At 41.9% G+C, this 18,381-nt stretch overlaps 1 protein-coding gene across 1 annotated transcript in view; it reads left to right on the plus strand.

The window, feature by feature from the left end:
• suclg2 (succinate-CoA ligase GDP-forming subunit beta) overlaps positions 1-18,381 on the plus strand; it is a 107,868-nt gene that overhangs the window by 35,955 nt on the left and 53,532 nt on the right. Inside the window, exons 3-7 of the mRNA XM_078247916.1 lie at positions 9,472-9,571; positions 10,589-10,679; positions 14,177-14,329; positions 15,362-15,451; positions 16,903-16,999. Coding sequence (XP_078104042.1) covers positions 9,472-9,571; positions 10,589-10,679; positions 14,177-14,329; positions 15,362-15,451; positions 16,903-16,999 — 531 coding nt within the window. The remainder of the gene's footprint in view (positions 1-9,471; positions 9,572-10,588; positions 10,680-14,176; positions 14,330-15,361; positions 15,452-16,902; positions 17,000-18,381) is intronic.

The raw sequence follows: 18,381 nt of genomic DNA on the forward strand, positions 1-18,381 counted from the left end.
GTGGCAGTAGAAGTGAACATGTTGCCTATCCCATTATTTGTTGTCAGGGTACGTTGCATAAATGCAGACTTTCTAGTCAGGTTAGTATTGGTTGGAGTTAAAAGTTAAGTCAGGTCCATAAATAGGAATTGTGCTAGTGGAGTGATATGTACGAAACATCATTGTGCTTTGTTGTAGAGACCTCCGATCATTAGGCAAGCTTCATTACTCGTCAGTGGAAATGGCACTGCAAGTAGGGCTCTTGCCCATCAGTGCATTAGCAGCAGCAGATGTTGTATATGCTGTTGTAGTACATGCTGAACTGATGGCTATTGTTCATGCTGAACTTATAACAAATGTTGAGTCAATAATGAGAAGTGAGCAGCTCATGTTTGTGCAGACTCTTGGTCACTTATTTAAAATATTGTATGGAGATTTTCTGGATCACTCTGTTGTCTGCAACCCAAAGTTAGTATTTTTCTAGTTAACTGTCTCATGATGTGGCTTGATACAAGTAAATGGTTTTGCTGAGGCTTCGTTGTCAAACAAAAATGATTCTCCCTACTGATTCTTCCAATGTTCATTTAGTACCCATCATTCCACAACACCATTATCATTACCGTCAACTCTCTGGTTGTATGGCAACCAGTGTAAAACACGCTCAGCCAGGGATTTGAACTGCACCTCTCTGTCACTGAGAGGAGACCAGGGCCATCTCAGGATGTCATTAGAAGTGCTGTCTATGTCTGAAAGCCAGGTGGACTTGTCCTCTAATGAGGACTCGGCCGTCATGCAAGCAGTGACTGGGGGAGGTGTCACACAGAGGTGCCAGTGTCGGTCCGAGACGCTGATATTCTCCTCCACTGAGTAGCACTGAGATGGCATCATTAGAGGCAGAGACAGACACAGGGATGGTGGGCTTAACCAGGACAGACAGTGAGATGGTAATGATATATTTAGTTGTAACCAACAAAGAGGTCAAATTGTTATCTTTGACTTTTTTTGGTCTGAATCTTTGTTTGTCCCTTGTTATACAAGTCCCAACATTTGGGACATGCCAGTGGCAAGATGACTTTGTAGAGCGTGGTTAGGATTTATTAATGTTTGTTGACTTTTCAACAAGGGTTGGGCAATGTCTACCAAACAGGCATCTGATGATGTCCACAGTGAAACATCATGATGGACGATGACATGAATTAATATTCAGGCATCTTGCTCCCAGTGTGCTCTCGCTACACGTCTGTATTGGCCTATCTGTCTGAATTGAATTAAAAAACTTTATTGAACAACAATCAACAAGAGGTGTTCAAAAGGATAAAAACACAATGAAGCCCAAAGGCTTGTTTCCATTGTGGTCCTTAAGATGGAAGGGGAATAACACCACATGGACTAAAAACATTGAGGACAAGGGGAACGGGGTCAACTAATAATCAAAACAAACAAGTAAAACCGATCTAAAACACAATAGAAAACAAGGGCTAAATTCCCAGACAGACAAGCAGACACATAAACAGTCAATACAGTACGACAACAATACAACCTTTTTGAAGATTTAAAATGAAAGTAGGAGGAGCGCAACAATTTAAGGTTGGAAGGTAAGCCATTCCACAAGACAACTGCCCAGTATAGGAAAGAGTACTTTCCCATACAGCTCTTAAAACGGCAGGGCCTGTGATCTGTGAAACTCCCCCTGGTGGAATAGCTCTCCTCTCTGCTGCGCTGCTTGACTGAGTGTTGGTCACTCGGACTGTGGACGCGGGCTGCATGAGAGTGAAACTCAAATCATATGGGCACCAAACCGGCTACATCAGCTATATCCTCCACCGTTAACAATTAAAGGATGTCTGTCATCTTATCAATCGTGACGTTCTTTCGCCAGTTCCATAGACTGTAAAAATAAGTGTGTTCGTAATTGTACCAGTAGCTCTCGCTCTCTCACACACACTCACTCTCTTCCTCTCTCTGTCTTTCTCCTTCTCGGGTGCGTGCTGTCCAGAGGCAATACACTATTACAACTATCCAATTTGATGATTTTAGGAAATAAAGTGGCAGCCTGTGTCCACCTGCAATTGCACTCGCAAAATCAATCTGTGCCCGTTAACAAATCAGAATTGTGACTTTTTGAGCATGCAATGAATGCCATTACCGCCACCGCAAACACGTGTCCCAGCGTCTGTCAGGACATGACGATGGTTGTCGGCCATTGCCGATGGACGATGACATCATCATTCTGTTTTCTACCTCAGCTTGAACAGGGAAACGTATTTTGCTTGAAGAATTCCAAAGCCATTATATGTCAGGGTTCAAAGTACATGAAAAACCAAAGGTTTTGTTTTCATATCTTTCCTTTTGGTTCACCTGCCATCAGTGGATGAATGGAGAGACATTTTCTGTCTGACATTTTCGCAGTCTGGCAGATTTGGAAATAGTAAAAGTTTATGGAAAGCTGAACTGGTCCAAGATGATACCAGCCTTACCACTGTGGTAAAATATAATCATCACAACAAGGAGTCAAAACATTAAACACAACCTATACCATTTACTGGCCCTGCCTGTGCCAAAGTGTTATTTACACAATGTGCTGGCATGGCTATTACACAGAACATATGGAAACAAGTGTTGGCCTAACTTTCCCATTTTATACACATGGTGGAAAAGTAAAGGAAAAACAGCATGCACATATTCAGTTTTCCGCTTGGGTAATTAGTAAAGCTAATCAGATAGTTGCCCTGTTTTAGTCTATAGTAGGTTACGCGTCCATTGTTTGTTCCCTATATCAGTGAGCCATGGATGTGACACAGTAAAAAGCCCTGTGGCAAGGTAAGTCAAAAGCTAGAGCCGCTCCAATAGCTTTATGTAGCTATCAATATGCAGTTGACAACATAATTGAAGTTATTTAAAGACGTGCCATGTGCCACTAGATGGAAGCAAATGGAAACACAGATTGTTGTTCTTTCTACTTATAGTGCTGAAATACCCCTGAATTATGAATTACATTTCAGCTGCTTGAAATGAACCTATTCCAAGAAATACTGGGGAAAGAATAGTTAGGTCTACATTATTTGTTTTAATGGTCTTGCAGACTGACATTTCATGGTCTTGCAGACTTTGTTTTTTTTCCATAGACTAAGTTTGACAGCAATCAACACTCTTCTGCATCATAACCAAGGAGAGTGCTGAAATGATGAGCACAGATGCTGAAGTTGCGAGGTCTTTCTTTTTTCCCTTCCCTCTAGTGTTAATGGCATTCATCCACAGGAAGGCTCCGGCTATTTTGTGTTGTTTGATTGCGGCTGTGTGCGTTCGTGTTTGTTTTCTCCTCCCTCCCAAGAGTTTAGTCGCCTCCATTTAACCGACACATTACTTTCATTACAGAACACATGCATGCTGGGGAGGACCGTGCTGATTTTTCTTCTCTCTCCATGCAGACGATAGCCACATCTTACTCTCTATGGATCGGCGCACAGCCTACATCTGTCCCTTACCAGCCAGCATCCCTCTTATGGCACAGCCCTCGAAGGCTTTATTAAATATCAGACCAGAGCTATCTCTGCTGCTGGCCACCCAGGGGCTACAAGGGAAGGGAGGAGGGTTTGGAAGAGAATAGGCCTTTCAAAAGTGCACAGAAAGAAAGAGGGTGAAAGAGACACTGATTGTAGAAGTAACATCCCCTTTGCCAGCTGCTGTCACTGGCAAGCAGACTGGGAGTTGATTTGCACTCATTGCTGGGAAACGACTAAGGCCTGAGGATGATGGCCGCATTACTCTAATTGCATGTGATGTGATTTGAGATGTTGTGCAATGTTAATCTCCTTCCTGTGTCCCCGAGATATAGAAAATAAATGGAGATGAACATCTTACTCTGCATCTTCACAGTGTGAGCCATGTATGATACAAATGGAAGCAGAGAACAGATTATGCAATCATATCCCCCCCTCCCTCCAAGAAAAGGGTTTTCATTCAACCAATAATAACCAAACCACTTTCTGCAGAAGGTGTTTTTAATTACTGTGGCTGCAACATGTAAAGAAATGCATTGTAATGTATCTAGTGCATATACAGTGGGTACGGAAAGTATTCAGACCCCTTTAAAGTTTTCACTTTGTTTCATTGCAGCCATTTGCTAAAATTAAAAACGTTCATTTTATTTCTCATTAATGTACACTCAGCACCCCATCTTGACAGAAAAAAACAAATGTAGAAATTTTTGCAAATTTATTAAAGACAAACTGAAATATCACATGGTCATAAGTATTCAGACCCTTTGTTCAGTATTGAGTAGAAGCACCCTTTTGAGCTAGTACAGCCATGAGTCTGCTTGGGAATGATGCAACAAGTTTTTCCACACCTGGATTTGGGGATCCTCTGCCATTCTTCCTTGCAGATCCTCTCCAGTTCTGTCAGGTTGGATGGTGAACGGTGGCGGACAGCCATTGTCAGGTCTCTCCAGAGATGCTCAATTGGGTTTAGGTCAGGGCTCTGGCTGGGCCAGTCAAGAATGGTCACAGAGTTGTTATTTTAGCTGTGTGCTTAGGGTCATTGTCTTGTTGGAAGGTGAACCTTCGGCCCAGTCTGAGGTCCTGAGCACTCTGGATGAGGTTTTCTTCCAGGATATCTCTGTACTTGGCCACATTCATCTTTCCTTCAATTGCAACCAGTCGTCCTGTCCCTGCAGCTGAAAAACACCCCCATAGCATGATGCTGCCACCACCATGTTTCACTGTTGGGATTGTATTGGGCAGGTGCCTGGTTTTCTCCACACATACCGCTTAGAATTAACGCCAAAAAGTTCAATCTTGGTCTCATCAGACCAGAGAATCTTATTTCTCATAGTCTGGGAGTCCTTCATGTGTTTTTTGGCAAACTCTATGCAGGCTTTCATGTCTTGCACTGAGTAGAGGCTTCCGTCGGGCCACTCTGCCATAAAGCCCCGACTGGTGGAGGGCTGCAGTGATAGTTGACTTTGTGGAACTTTCTCCCATCTCCCTACTGCATCTCTGGAGCTCAGCCACAGTGATCTTTGGGTTCTTCTTTACCTCTCTCACCAAGGCTCTTCTCCCACGATTGCTCAGTTTGGCTGGACGGCCAGGTCTAGGAAGAGTTCTGGTCGTCCCAAACTTCTTCCATTTAAGGATTATGGAGGCCACTGTGCTCTTAGGAACCTTAAGTGCTGCAGAAATTCTTTTGTAACCTTGGCCAGATCTGTGCCTTGCCACAATTCTGTCTCTGAGCACCTTGGGCAGTTCCTTCGACCTCATGATTCTCATTTGCTCTGACATGCACTGTGAGCTGTAAGGTCTTATATAGACAGGTGTGTGCCTTTCCTAATCACGTCCAATCAGTTTAATTAAACACAGCAGGACTCCAATGAAGGAGTAGAACCATCTCAAGGAGGATCAGAAGAAATGGACAGCATGTGAGTTAAATATGAGTGTCACAGCAAAGGGTCTGAATACTTATGACCATGTGATATTTCAGTTTTTCTTTTTTTAATAAATTTGCAAAAATTTCTACATTTCTGATTTTTTTCTGTCAAGATGGGTGTTGAGTGTACATTAATGAGAAATAAAATGAACTTTTTGGATTTTAGCAAATGGCTGCAATGAAACAAAGAGTGAAAAATTGAAAGGGGTCTGAATACTTTCCGTACCCACTGTACACTCTTTGTATTTCACAATCACAGTAATGAAAACATACTTACGCAGAAGCATATTGGACAGAATGTGCAATATATTTTGCTGTCTGAGAGAACTAATCAGCATGTGATGTGCATCACCTTTCATTAGCGTGACCCCTCAGTTTACAGATTTAAATTTTGCATTTTTTTATTGTATGAACATTAAACTCTGACTCTCCCACAGTGCTCACTGTTGTCTTTGCTGATTAACTTCAGATGTTCCCTTCTTTCCCCTTGCTCATCGCAGTGTCTGGGTTGAACATAAAGGCATGACTTGTCTCTGATTTTACATGCTATTACTCTTTTTCCATTCACTCCCCATTCTGCTCCACACTCATTATGGACCAACCTTTGTCTGAGTGTAAGAGGCCATCTCATGTCTGTCATACTACCAGATAATGGCCACCCTGCTCTTTACCATGCACCATCTTCACTGTGATCTTTGAGGACATCATTATCCTCTCCATATGATCCAATACAGATTGGTGTCTCAGATAACACAGATTTTTTTTTGGTCTGTTAGAATGGTTTACTGTTTTTCATTATACAGTCTTTAAAATGCAGTGCGAATGCATTTTATCACATTATATCTAATGTCCGTCTCATTTTGTCTCAAGTTTCCTCTTATTATCAGCACATTGCTCTTTCAGTGCCCATTCATAATCGCTGATATTGCGACAATTATCTTGTTGTGTGCAGCATTATAAGCAGGTTTGCCATCAATTACTAGTGCAGCAGGAATGAACACCTGCCTCTTTCTCACTCCATTACCTCCCCTGACACTTTGCATGCCTATTTAATATATTTAATATATCTTTGCTTTAAAACCATATCTTGCTTTTTTCCTCATCAATTTGTCAATACTCTTAGCTTTCTCCGTATGTCCAACAATGCAATCTTCCTATTGGGCTACATTGTTCTTCCCCCACATGTTTCTTTTTTTTCATCTTTTAAAGCAAAAGTAATTTCCTCTGTGCTGTCCCTCTCCACTGCACATGCCCACAGGACACTTTATTTCATCTTGCTTTGAACTCTTTTTAATTTTGCACAGTAGCAGTTTTTTATTAACATATTTATTCATTTATGACTCCTCTCAAAGCCCTTTGCATATGAGCACACCTTTATTTTCTCATTCTCTCCTCTCAGTTCTCGACTCTCCACTGAGAGCGGGCCTCACTAATGCAGTGTTAGTTCAATCCCTGCCACCTTGTCAGAGGCTATTTTCTCTGGCTCCTTTTCTTACTACAGCAGCAGTAGTGCGCACGGCCAGAGTATTCATGCTCTCTCCACTCAGCTCCTGTCTAGATGTTCCCCACCCTGCTCGTAGAGTTTTTTTTCCTTCTTTAACGCATTCAAGGGAGGAGCCTGTCTCCAACCCTCAAAGTCAAGGTGTCTTTCCAGCCATCGCACAGCGGATCTTCCCCTTCCACTCTCCCTAACACCCACTTCCCACCCTGATGGCAGCCACCTGTCAATGGTTGAACTCCCCCACCTAGATAATAATAACCTAGCCAGAGACCATCTTTCATCAAGTGTCCTCGCTTCATTTGAGTAGAGGGAGATTGTGGGCAGGACGCTGAATAGACCGCTGAGGGGCCTCCTCCTGATGTGCGAGTTCTTGCAAGGTTGCAGTGACAGCAAAGGGGATGCAGGGTGCTTATATAATTGGAGCAAGGTCATGTGAAAGTGTCAGAACAGTTGTGCAGTTGCTAATTTCCCTTCTGCAAATGAGATTGTAAGCAGATGTCAGTTGTAAGGAATGCACTTATTAAAACAGTTTAAGCGTATACTGTATGTGGATGGTATCTTTAGCCAAGCTAGCGGCATAGTTCTACAGAGGGCAATGTCAGTCTTTGGATTGGTCCACCAATTTGGTCCAGACTGAAATATCTCTAACTATTTAATTAATTACCGTGAAATTTTGCTGAAGACATTCATGTCCTCGAGAAGATGCAGCCTACTGACTGGCCATTCTTTGACTTTTCTGCTAGTGCCACCTAGTGTTGTTTTTGGCGGCCTGTTTTTAATTTTAGTTTTAGTCTAGTCTTTGTGTCAAGCTATCATTTTAGTTTTTATTAGTTTTACATTCGCATTCATACTCTTTTTAGTCTAGTCAAGTTTCAGTCGACTAAAAGTCTGAGCATTTTAGTCAGAATTATCCACGACTATTTTCGTCTAGTTTTAGTCAACGAAAACTGCTGACATTTAGTCTCTTTTTAGTAATGCAATTCTATTTAACCCAGTCAACATAGTATACATAGGCTACCTAATAGTATAGACGAAACCAACATTTTCTTTTAGCCAAACCCATTTCAAACAAGGTTATCTTATTATATTATTGTTACCTTATAGACTCAAGAATTCATCCTTTCCAGACACATTGATTTTGGCGATATGTCTTAACCGCTATTAGATGGATTGCAGTTACATTTGGTAAATATATTCAAGATGCCCAGATGATGAATTCCATGACAAAGCGTTCCTAATGATGTGATCAGTCCATAACTTTTTTCTCTAGCACCACCATGACGTTCACATTTTGACATTCCCAGCAGCCTTCGCTGTACTAGCGCTATGTTTAGGGCTAATAAGCAAATGTTAGCATTTGCTTAGCACTTAAATTGTAAACTAAACGGTGAACATGGTAAACATTACACCTGCTTAGCATCAGCATGTTCTAACCTCACAGAGTCGCTAGCATGACTGATTCGTTTTTCTAAAGGTATTTGATGTCCAGTAATAAATACATTGTAATTGGTAGTGCTGTTATTTTTACTTGTGGATAGGTGCTGAACTCTGAAGTTAAAACTTTCTCCCCTTCCTGACATATCAGTAATCCCTAATCATTTTACATATTAGGGTTGTGCTGGCTGGCCGACATCACGATGGAGAGCCACCATCGTGATGCCACGCGCCCCACCCTGTCAGACACACACACTAATCCTAGTCGCGGGCGCTGGACAGGAAATTGCGTCGGTCTTAAACTAGCAAAGACACTTGCGTCGGGCTTTGCGCTGTGCTGCGCAGGGTGCAAGATGAGCCCCTTAAGTGGAAGCTACTAGTTTCCCCTCTAGCTGCTCTACTCGCTCTACCTGCTAGTAACGTTGGACACAGCGGTCTCGAGCGAGAGAGAAAAAGCGTTAATGTGGAACGCTATCACACTTTCCTTTCTCCCCTCATTGGACTAAGTTTGTGGACACTACTGTGTGCGTGCATCAATAAGTAAGTCTGATGTCCTGTAGGTACGGGACAATGTTATACAGGATTTATGAATGTACGTTGGCAACAGTAGGCTAATTCACGAGGGTGCTATTTTATGTCGCGAGCTAATATGGCGCATCTGTTCATGAGTTATGTTTCTGTTTATTGAATGCGGGATTCAGTGCAAACATAACCGAGAATGTAGTTTAATCTCAGTATTGATGGTATATTAGGTCCCACTGTACTGTCGTTACGCAGATCACGGACATCTGATTGACTTTACTGCACCGTATTTAGCTAAGTGAAAGTAGGTCAAGTTGTAAAAAAACTGCCCCTACCAGCCCCCGATGACGATATCATCCTCCATCGCCATGTTTTACTGTGAGCATCGTCAATTCCCAATTTAGGGGACATCGCCCAACCCTATTACATATTGCACTCACCCCTCTCTTTACCTCTCCCACTGCTTTCTTCAATCAGATGGACAGATAGGTGCAGACTTAAGGGAGCATTCATGGTGCTGAGCCTATATCTTAGGTGCTCTCTCTTTATCTCTCTCTCTTTCTTTCCCCTCCTTTTGACTCTCTCTCCATTCGTCTCTATCTGTATTTCAGATGCCAAGGAGATTGTGTTGAAAGCTCAGATTCTGGCCGGTGGCAGAGGCAAGGGTGTGTTTGACAGTGGCCTTAAAGGTGGAGTGCACTTAACTAAGGAGTAAGTATGCGTCAATCAACATTTCACACTGTGAGATACTGCGGGAGATTCAAATTATTTCTCCTGCGACAGCAACATTTAGAGTGAGGAGGCTCAAAGAGCTCTCTGAAGATGCTCCCTAGGCACAAAGACACAGTCGGGATTACTTGTGCTGCAAATAAACACTTTTTCTTTCCAGTGTCTCGTCTTCGAACAACTACCCTCTATTAAATTTTGAAGTGATTTTAGGGTCGGCGGAAGCGTTTTGCACCCCATACTGAGTTTTTCTCTCTCGGGTTGATTGGGTTTTGTGTCTCCGCTGAGGTTTATTTTGTTCCTGCTTAGAATTACAAAGTGTGATGGGTGTATTCCTCCAATAAAGGCTTACTCTGAAATCTTGTGCATTTTTCAAAAAGCTAAACAACAACTTGAAAGTTTTTCTTTGCGCACACTGAATTTCCCTCTGCCAAGAATATATATATATATAATATATATAGTAAAGGTACCTACCACTTACTGCCACCTTAAAGGCAAAAAGATGATTCATGACAATTGTCTCAGATATGTATCATCGTCACCCTACTTCAGGGTTCACAATGGCCAGAAACTTTTTCAAAGTGAAATATGTTGAAGTTCATTGTCCCCAGACAGTGCCATGAGTGCACAGTTCATCTTTCTCTCATCTATCAAAGGATGAGTACAACCCCTGCTTCATTTTTATTCACTAACAAAACCAGAGCATGCTTACAGAAGCAGCGCCGGTATGCGGGCTGCTTTTAAACAGAGTATAAATCAAGATTTATTCACAGCAATGTGTAGATGTACCAAAGTATTTCCAAAAACTGTGCTTTGTCAGAATATGTTACATAAATGCCCAGAATGTGCTAAGCCATATCCTTCTTCAACTAAACAAAACTCTGGAGAGATAAATACTTGATCTGTCAGTTGACCTGCTTTTCTCATCTTTTTTTTTTTCTTTTACTAAACACTGTTGTTTAAAAGAAGGATACTGTTTGACTTGTAACCTCTCCTTTTCAGCCCTGCTAAGGTTGGTGAACTGGCCAATAAGATGCTGGGTTTCAATCTGACTACTAAGCAGACACCGAAAGATGGAGTGAAAGTGAAAACGGTGAGCAACTGCGCAGACTGAAAGAAAGAAAGAGATAGATAGATATACTTAGCTATTTCTAAGTGTTTTTTTTTCTGACCTCATTTCAAGGCATTATGAGTCCAGTAATGCAGTTCTGTAAAATTAATGACTGTAAAGGCAGTCTGCCTCTGTTTTTTTTCCCACTAGGTTTAAATAGTAGCTGTCCACTGTTGTTTACTGTGGGTATGCACTGGTTGGTGTTATGGCTCATTGCATAAATTGAACCAGGTCCACTGTGAATTTAAAGTGTTTGGTAAACAACTGTTTCTGTGTGCCACTAACAAGCAGGAATATCATTTTTTTTTCTACTCGCATGCTGCATGCAGTACCTCATCAAAACAGACCTTTCCAGGTGATGAAGCCTTCGGTCTGTGGCTTTTGTGTGGGTCCTGCTGTCTTTCTTTGTCTCTCCCCATCTCTGTTTACCCCTGCTACCCCCCATTCCAGCTTTTGCTCCTACTCCTACTGCAGAGATTAGTTGGAATGAAATGAGTGTCACACTTGTCAGCCAATTGTCTTACCAAGAATAGTCTCGCATTGCCAGACCTACTTCCACAGCGCTGCAGAGGAAGGTCTCACGAGTCCAAACAGCATTCCGGGATAGAAAAACGCTCTGGTTTATTGGCATTTCTTTACAATCTGGATTTACCCTGCAGAGATCTAAGGAGCAGTTAACCATAGTCCTCATAAATCGACCGGAGTTTAGAATGCCAACACAAAGAAAGCAGAAGGTAAAGGATATCCGGCCAAAAATGAGGGACATCAGGCGGTTCTTTTGGCGGCACCGGAGCAACCCCATGGATGTATTAAGAGAACGAGCAATCCCATAAATGAATCGTCGTTGATGTAGACTACACCAAGAACATCCTCTTTTGCCTGTGGCACTGAAATTAGACCTGGCAAGAGCAGCCATTGACTGACCTGTAGGATCGAGTACAGTAACAGTTTACACACAACCTGGTCTGTCAGATGACAGCCAGAGCTTAGCTGTCAACCTGCCAATGAAGCTCGCATCAACCTTCAACCTGTAATTAGGGTTGGGTACCATTTGGATTTTTATGATTCCGATGCCGAACCGGTACTTTTAAAACAATTCCAATTCCTAATCGATTCCTAAACCGATTCTTGAAAAACTGAAAAATGACATAAAGGAGTTTTTTTTAAAGTTGAAAATTATTTAAATTGAACAATATATTAGCGTTTTAAAGTACTTAAATATATAATAAGTAAACCTAAGTCACCTAACGCATAACTACAATTATTTAACAAATAACAGTTACACTATTAACAAGTAACGACAAAATAAATGTTGAGTTGGTATGCCAACCAGCTTCAAACTTTAGGAGTTCTTTTGCAGAAAAATGACCATATTAGCCTTCTCTGGCAAGATAAGACACCTCTCCTGACTTACGGCATGTCCTGCACAGGAGGAAACTCTCTCAGATGGTGTCCAAGAGGCCTGGACACACAGGTATGAGTTTGAAAGGGCAGACAATTTAGGGAGGCTGTCCCGCCTCCCCCACCACCAGGCTACAGGGTCTTGTCCTGAACGATAGACTAGCAGAGCAAGTGTAATATGTTTACTAGCAATCACGTGCAGTCAATGAATGGTTAATATGCTTTTACGTCCGTTTTGGTGAGCCCAGAGGGAAAATATGCCATTTTAAAAGTAGCCTACATTTACGGTAGCTAGCAAACGGTAGACTACAGAGAAAGTGTGATATTTTTATGTCCGTTTCGGAGCGTGTACAAAAAGCCGTCTATCAGCAGTGATAGTAGAGTGCATGTCCGAGAATAGCGTGGACACGCGCGTCACACCGCGAGTGCGCACGTGTGCCACTCAGCAGAAAAGGGAGAAAGGGAAAAAAAGAGTCAGCCCCTGTCCGGAGCGACAGAGGGAAAATATTTCAGTCGGAACCGAAATTTGCGTTCTAATCCGGTCCGAATACTACCGTTTGCGTAGGAACCCGCAACCCGTACGGAAGGTTTCGGTACCCAACCGTACCTGTAATGCACCACAGAGCAGAGAACCCCACAGGAAAAGGGGACAACACTTCAACAACGACATGGATTTGCTGTTATGGCGCTGATAGAGGGATGAGGAGAGAAGATGAGATGGGGTGTAAAAGATGGTCGTGGATGAAGACTGTAGGAGGCTAAAACAGGGGATTAAGGGGAAAAGGAAATAACAAGATGGTTGGAATAGAATATTTTTAGTTTGAGTGAAGAATCAGTCTACAAGTCGAATAACAGGGAACGCAATAGGACAACTGAGTTACTGGAGAAGACAACACTTGGACAAAGGAGATAGGGGCGCCATCTGTGAACATGGAGTGTGGAGAAGGCTATCCATCCTCATTTGCTGGGCGATAGGGTGGAAGCAGAACATGAGGGCTGTGCATGTTCAAACAAGACAACAATCCCAAAACCTGCAGCCCATTAACCACCACACAACTGATAGTTTCAGGGTTCTCTTTTCCAAATGAGTCTCTTGCTTGCTTCTTTTTTCTGCTTTTCTGCTGGACTCTGAGCGTTAGGTCCCTCTCTATTTGCCTCCGTTTTTCTAATTCACAGCATATGAGAACTTCTGAGAGCAATGCTTCATAGATTCTGCCAATCTATGGATGCTGCTTATTTGCCTGTGTCATTGTGTTCAATCAGTAGAGTTCACCCCAGTGTTTCCTCTATATTGATAGCATAGTGGCGTTCCGCCACGGTAAAATTTCCAGCGCCACATCATCAGAAATAGGGCAGGCGCACAACAAGGTTTCCGCTATGTACACCGCGCACCACCGCTCCTTCAGCTGTTTATGAAAAGTCATAAAGTCGTAGCGCCGTCTGCTCTACTGAACTCAAGCGAACTGTCATCCGCTCTCTCCCCCTAGGGTGAGCAGAGCAACTGGAACAGTGACAGGACGTCATCACTCGCGAAGTTATGGCAACCAAATAAACAGGGCGAGTACTACTTCACTCAATAAGTGATAAATGGCGACGAAAGCCGCGACATGAAATCCGCACTCACGCCCGTGAAATATGACAGCTACAGTTTATTGGAAAATAGCATTGTTGATGAATTTACTGTTTATCAGACCCCAGATAAGACAAGAAGCTAACGTTAGCCACGCTGCTGTGACGGCCCCTCTGCCTCTGACTCACGTATATTCCTCCGACACGCTGTAGTAACGTTACTGATTTAAAACCATTTTCCAGGTTAGTGGGGGTGCATACCGCTCAAAACCAACATGAAAAATGTAGCTAGTAATGTTCACTCAGCGTTTAGTTTTGCTGTTAAACTGTGTGTAAAATGAGCGGTCGGTAGCTTACATTAGCAGATAAGACCGTACTCTGACGTCCTCCGTTCCCCCCGCCACCGCTGAAAAAAATTCTAGAGGAAACACTGTCACCCTTTATGTGATCATGAAGTCAAGTTAGTATTCCTCCATCAGCCCCTCTTTCCCCTGCTGTGCCATATTCAGGTGATGGTTGCTGAGGCCCTGGACATTACTAGGGAGACCTACTTTGCCATCCTGATGGACCGCGCCTGTAATGGTCCTGTCATGGTAGGCAGCCCCCAGGGAGGTATGGATATAGAGGAGGTAGCCGCCAGCTCCCCAGAACTCATCTTTAAGGTATATGATTTGTGGTTTATACCCATCACTACAAAATCAAATGAGAAGAATAACAAAATGAAATGTATCTGCCTCAAAAACAATGCAGAAGTTAATGTTGATTGATGTTGTCCGGCACAATGAAACTCTTAGCCGTCTTTGCTCAAATATCTTATTCTTTAATCAATCAAAGGCTTTATTTGGCTCAAAATCGTGCCGGGGCTGGATTGCCCAGTGGGCCTTACAGATGGAAGCTGTGCTCAGTTCGTATTTTCTGCTAATTCAATTAAATTTATTGTCCTGCATGCACACTGCAGCAGCTGAACATGATTCACACATACAGCATAACACTGAAGCTTAATATGAACAAATACACAGCCTTCTGTGTTTTATTTTGCTGTTAATTAGATTCCATTTACAGAACTTAATCCACTGTAGTCACTTGGCTACTTGACAACAGGTCCTTGTCATTGTTAACAGATGTACAATTTAAGCATTACAGATGGAGTTTGCCTCCATTTTCTATTGTTGTATATCTCCATGTTGTATTGTCTACAGATGTTGTTGTTGTAAAGATCCAGCTGAGAGTCATTCATTAATTCCCCTGATGACAGCTGTGGTGTTGCTATCTAACATAAATGAAAGCCCTTCACACATCTCATTAAAACCTATATGGTCCAGACCTGGTTTATACAGAATTGTTTTATACCAGCTAACGACAGCCACAGTTTTATACTTTATTTTCTTTAACGCTGTGAACCCTGAAATCCTTCATCCATTTGTATACCTGTAAAAAAAGTTGGTAAGCGAGCTTCTCTCTAGCTAAAAGTCAAAGATATGAGGGTCTGATTATCATAAATCCATCGTTCCAGCCCTAAGTTTCCCTTTTGTTCATGTCTGGCACCTTACCACTACTTAATTATAATGTTGGAGTTTAATACCATGTGAACATCCACTTTGTGTCAAATTATAGCTCTGGTTTGAGCCCCTCTCTCACTCCCTTTCTCCATGTTTCCTTCCCTTTTTCTTTCACTTTCACTGCAAATCTTATAGGAAGTCATAGATATACTTGAAGGCGTGCGAGACGACCAGGCACTTCGCATGGCAGCTAATTTGGGTTTCAAAGGACCTCTGCAGAGACAGGTAATGGGCGCACTGAAGGCTTTATGACACAATGCAAATAAGAGGCAGAAAAATCTACAATGCAGACACGCACACATATGCAAAGACAGATGTATTTTCATTGACAAACAGACCAAGCTTTGGTTATTATTAATTTTCTGTTTTCCGCAAAGTTGTGAAGTGTCATTACACTAGACTCACTTGCCAGGTGGTCTATTGTCATATTTCTGGCAGTGACACACAGCACTTTGCCAGGCTGAGGGCCCTGACATCACTAATGTTACCATTATTTCATAAAACATGCCTCGATGCCTTGATTTTATGTGTAAATCACGCAGTTAGAGGCAAACTCATCCCAATGGGCAGCCTATAATTTTGAGGACAGTGACCTCAAGTGTTACAGATCTTGCTCAGGCAGCATTAGCTAGTAAAATGAGGCCAACGAATAACACTATAGAAACATTCCAAGTTCACATTCAGAATGAGTATGTGTGCTTAGATATAGAGTTAATTTCAAAGCCGTTTGTCTCTCGGCATCAGTTCACTAATATGTTTTCTTTTCCACAGGCGCTGTGGCATGATAAATCAGATTAGCCCACAATCTTAGCACATGGAATACGTATATATCAGACAAGTGAATCTTCTTCTGAGAAGCAAACTGAGAGTTAAGGATGTTTTGACCTTTTGTTTGCATCGAATTGTATGCAATCCTTTTTTGCAGAATACTGAATAGGCATTGATTTTAAACAGGCAAGGAGATAAATAGAAAGTGATTAGTTAAGTTTCTGCATTGTCAGTATGCTTTTCCTTGGTTGCTAAGAGTCAGCTGCCAGACTGTTTAATTCCAGAGGAAATTACAGCTGTTCTTCTTAAATATCTTTACTGTCTTGAATGAGTGTGTGCTTGCCTATACTGTGTGTGTGTGTGTGTGTGTTTAAGATCTTTGTGAGATTGGTGGACTGTGTCTGGAACTGTGCATTCAGAAGTCTTTCAATGCTATGTCAAGTTGTCTTCATTTCTAAAGAACAATTGCAGTAATAGAGAGATACATTGGACTGCTTTTAAAATGGGGATTTTGACCGTGATGCTTTAAGTGTTGTTCTATGTTGCTATATTCACTGGCTGTGTTCCTCTTTTGCCCATACACTGTTTGTAAATACCAATGACAAAAAGCTACAGCCAGGTGGAATCTACTGAAAAATGCATTATGATGTTATATATGTATGTAGCCACATTAGTATGTGCTGTAATCCATGTCTTATTTGCCAGTTGTCACACCTTTTGAAAAAAAGAGAAGAGAAACATTTAACTTTCCAGCACAGAGACATACATATTCATGCAAAACAATCTGTGATGTTGAAGGTGATTTGCCATGTTTTATGTAGCCTTTGTGGAAGGATGAGCGGCCTTGGCAGGGCCAGCTGCTCAGAGTCGAACCATCATGTAATTACTGTCCTATGTGAACCTCACAGGCAGCAGATCAGATTAAGAGGCTCTATGATCTGTTCCTGAAAGTCGACGCCACTCAAGTAGAAGTCAATCCTCTTGGAGAAACTCCCGAAGGACAAGGTACCTTTATTGTGTGTGTGTATGTGTGTGTGTGTTTTTTTTATTTCCTGTCATTAACTGTCCCCAAAAAGCATTTGCAGTATTTCAGCACTTTAAATAGAGAGCATTTTTGCACGAACATGCAGCCACCTATTAATCACTGACTGTAGGATGCAGGCACACTATCTCCTGGGGTCTGAATGCATTTAAGAATGTGAAGTGTACTGTAATTGCAACACATTGACGTCAGTTTCTTGTAGACATGACTTTGTCTGGATCAAAAACCAAATGGCTTCAGGGAGCAGAGATTTCCATATTCATAGCGTGTTGATGAGTCCTAGTTGCTGATGATTAAAGGTGCTCTAGGCTACAACATCTTTTGTCACATACAGCAAACATCTCCTCAGTACCGCTAGCTGCCTGTCCCCTGAACACACTGTAAAAAAAAAAAAAAACGTGGTCTCTGTCCAGCCCAGGCTCCACAAACGGCAACAAAAACAAACTTAAGACATTTCCATCCTTCCCTGTCTTTATAGTAGCACAGCCTAGCCTAATGTATGTTCAGTCTATTGAATTTAACTTTAAGTTATTAGATGCAGGATACTTTTATTGTGCAGTCGAGCAGTAGAGTCAGTCAACTCTTTCTTCCAATAGAAATTGTCACAGTGAGGCTGAAGTCTAAACTCAGACCTTCAGCTCATCATTGTTATGCTGTAAAGGCTGTGTAAAAGTGGAATTCATGTAAGATTAATGGAGGTCTAAATAGGCAGTTGGCCTTTTCTTAACATGCAACAGTCTCTCTGTTTCCGCATTAAAAGCAATTCTAGAATCGTCACTTGTCATCTTAAACCTTCCCACATGATTTGTCCAAAACCGGTTTTAAATTTTTAATATAATTTTGAGTACAAGTTTCATTGCCTGCTTTTGAAATTGTCTCCAAGAACAGCTGAGAGCTGATCCTTGAGTTTTTTCTTTAGTTGTGATTCTACAATTCGAAGCTGATAGCAGGCTTCTTTTTTGTATTTGGATCACCATTTACCATAGCTACAGTATGGGTCCGGCTTCAATCCATGGGCTCAAAGCCTGCCTCAGTGCTGTTACTATGGTCTTTGCACTTGTTACTCCCTTTCCATGTCTAAAGTGTTCCCTAATAGATGAAAACACTTGAATTCTCAAAGAATAACAAAGAAATGTGTATATTTCAGTCCCTAGTTGTCACTCAACACAATAAATTGCGCAACATGACACAGTTGGAGGCGAGCAGGTAAACATTTCATGTGCTCATCATTTAGATGAGAAAGACATTATACAAAGTCACGAAACATATTCTAGCTGTTGTGACGCTGCTTTCGTTGAACTTGTACTGAACTCTGTTTTTTTCCTAAAGAAATAAGAGTGTTTGT

Source organism: Sander vitreus, chromosome 4 (assembly GCF_031162955.1).
Source record: "Sander vitreus isolate 19-12246 chromosome 4, sanVit1, whole genome shotgun sequence".
In the NCBI taxonomy this organism is placed as follows: domain Eukaryota; kingdom Metazoa; phylum Chordata; class Actinopteri; order Perciformes; family Percidae; genus Sander; species Sander vitreus.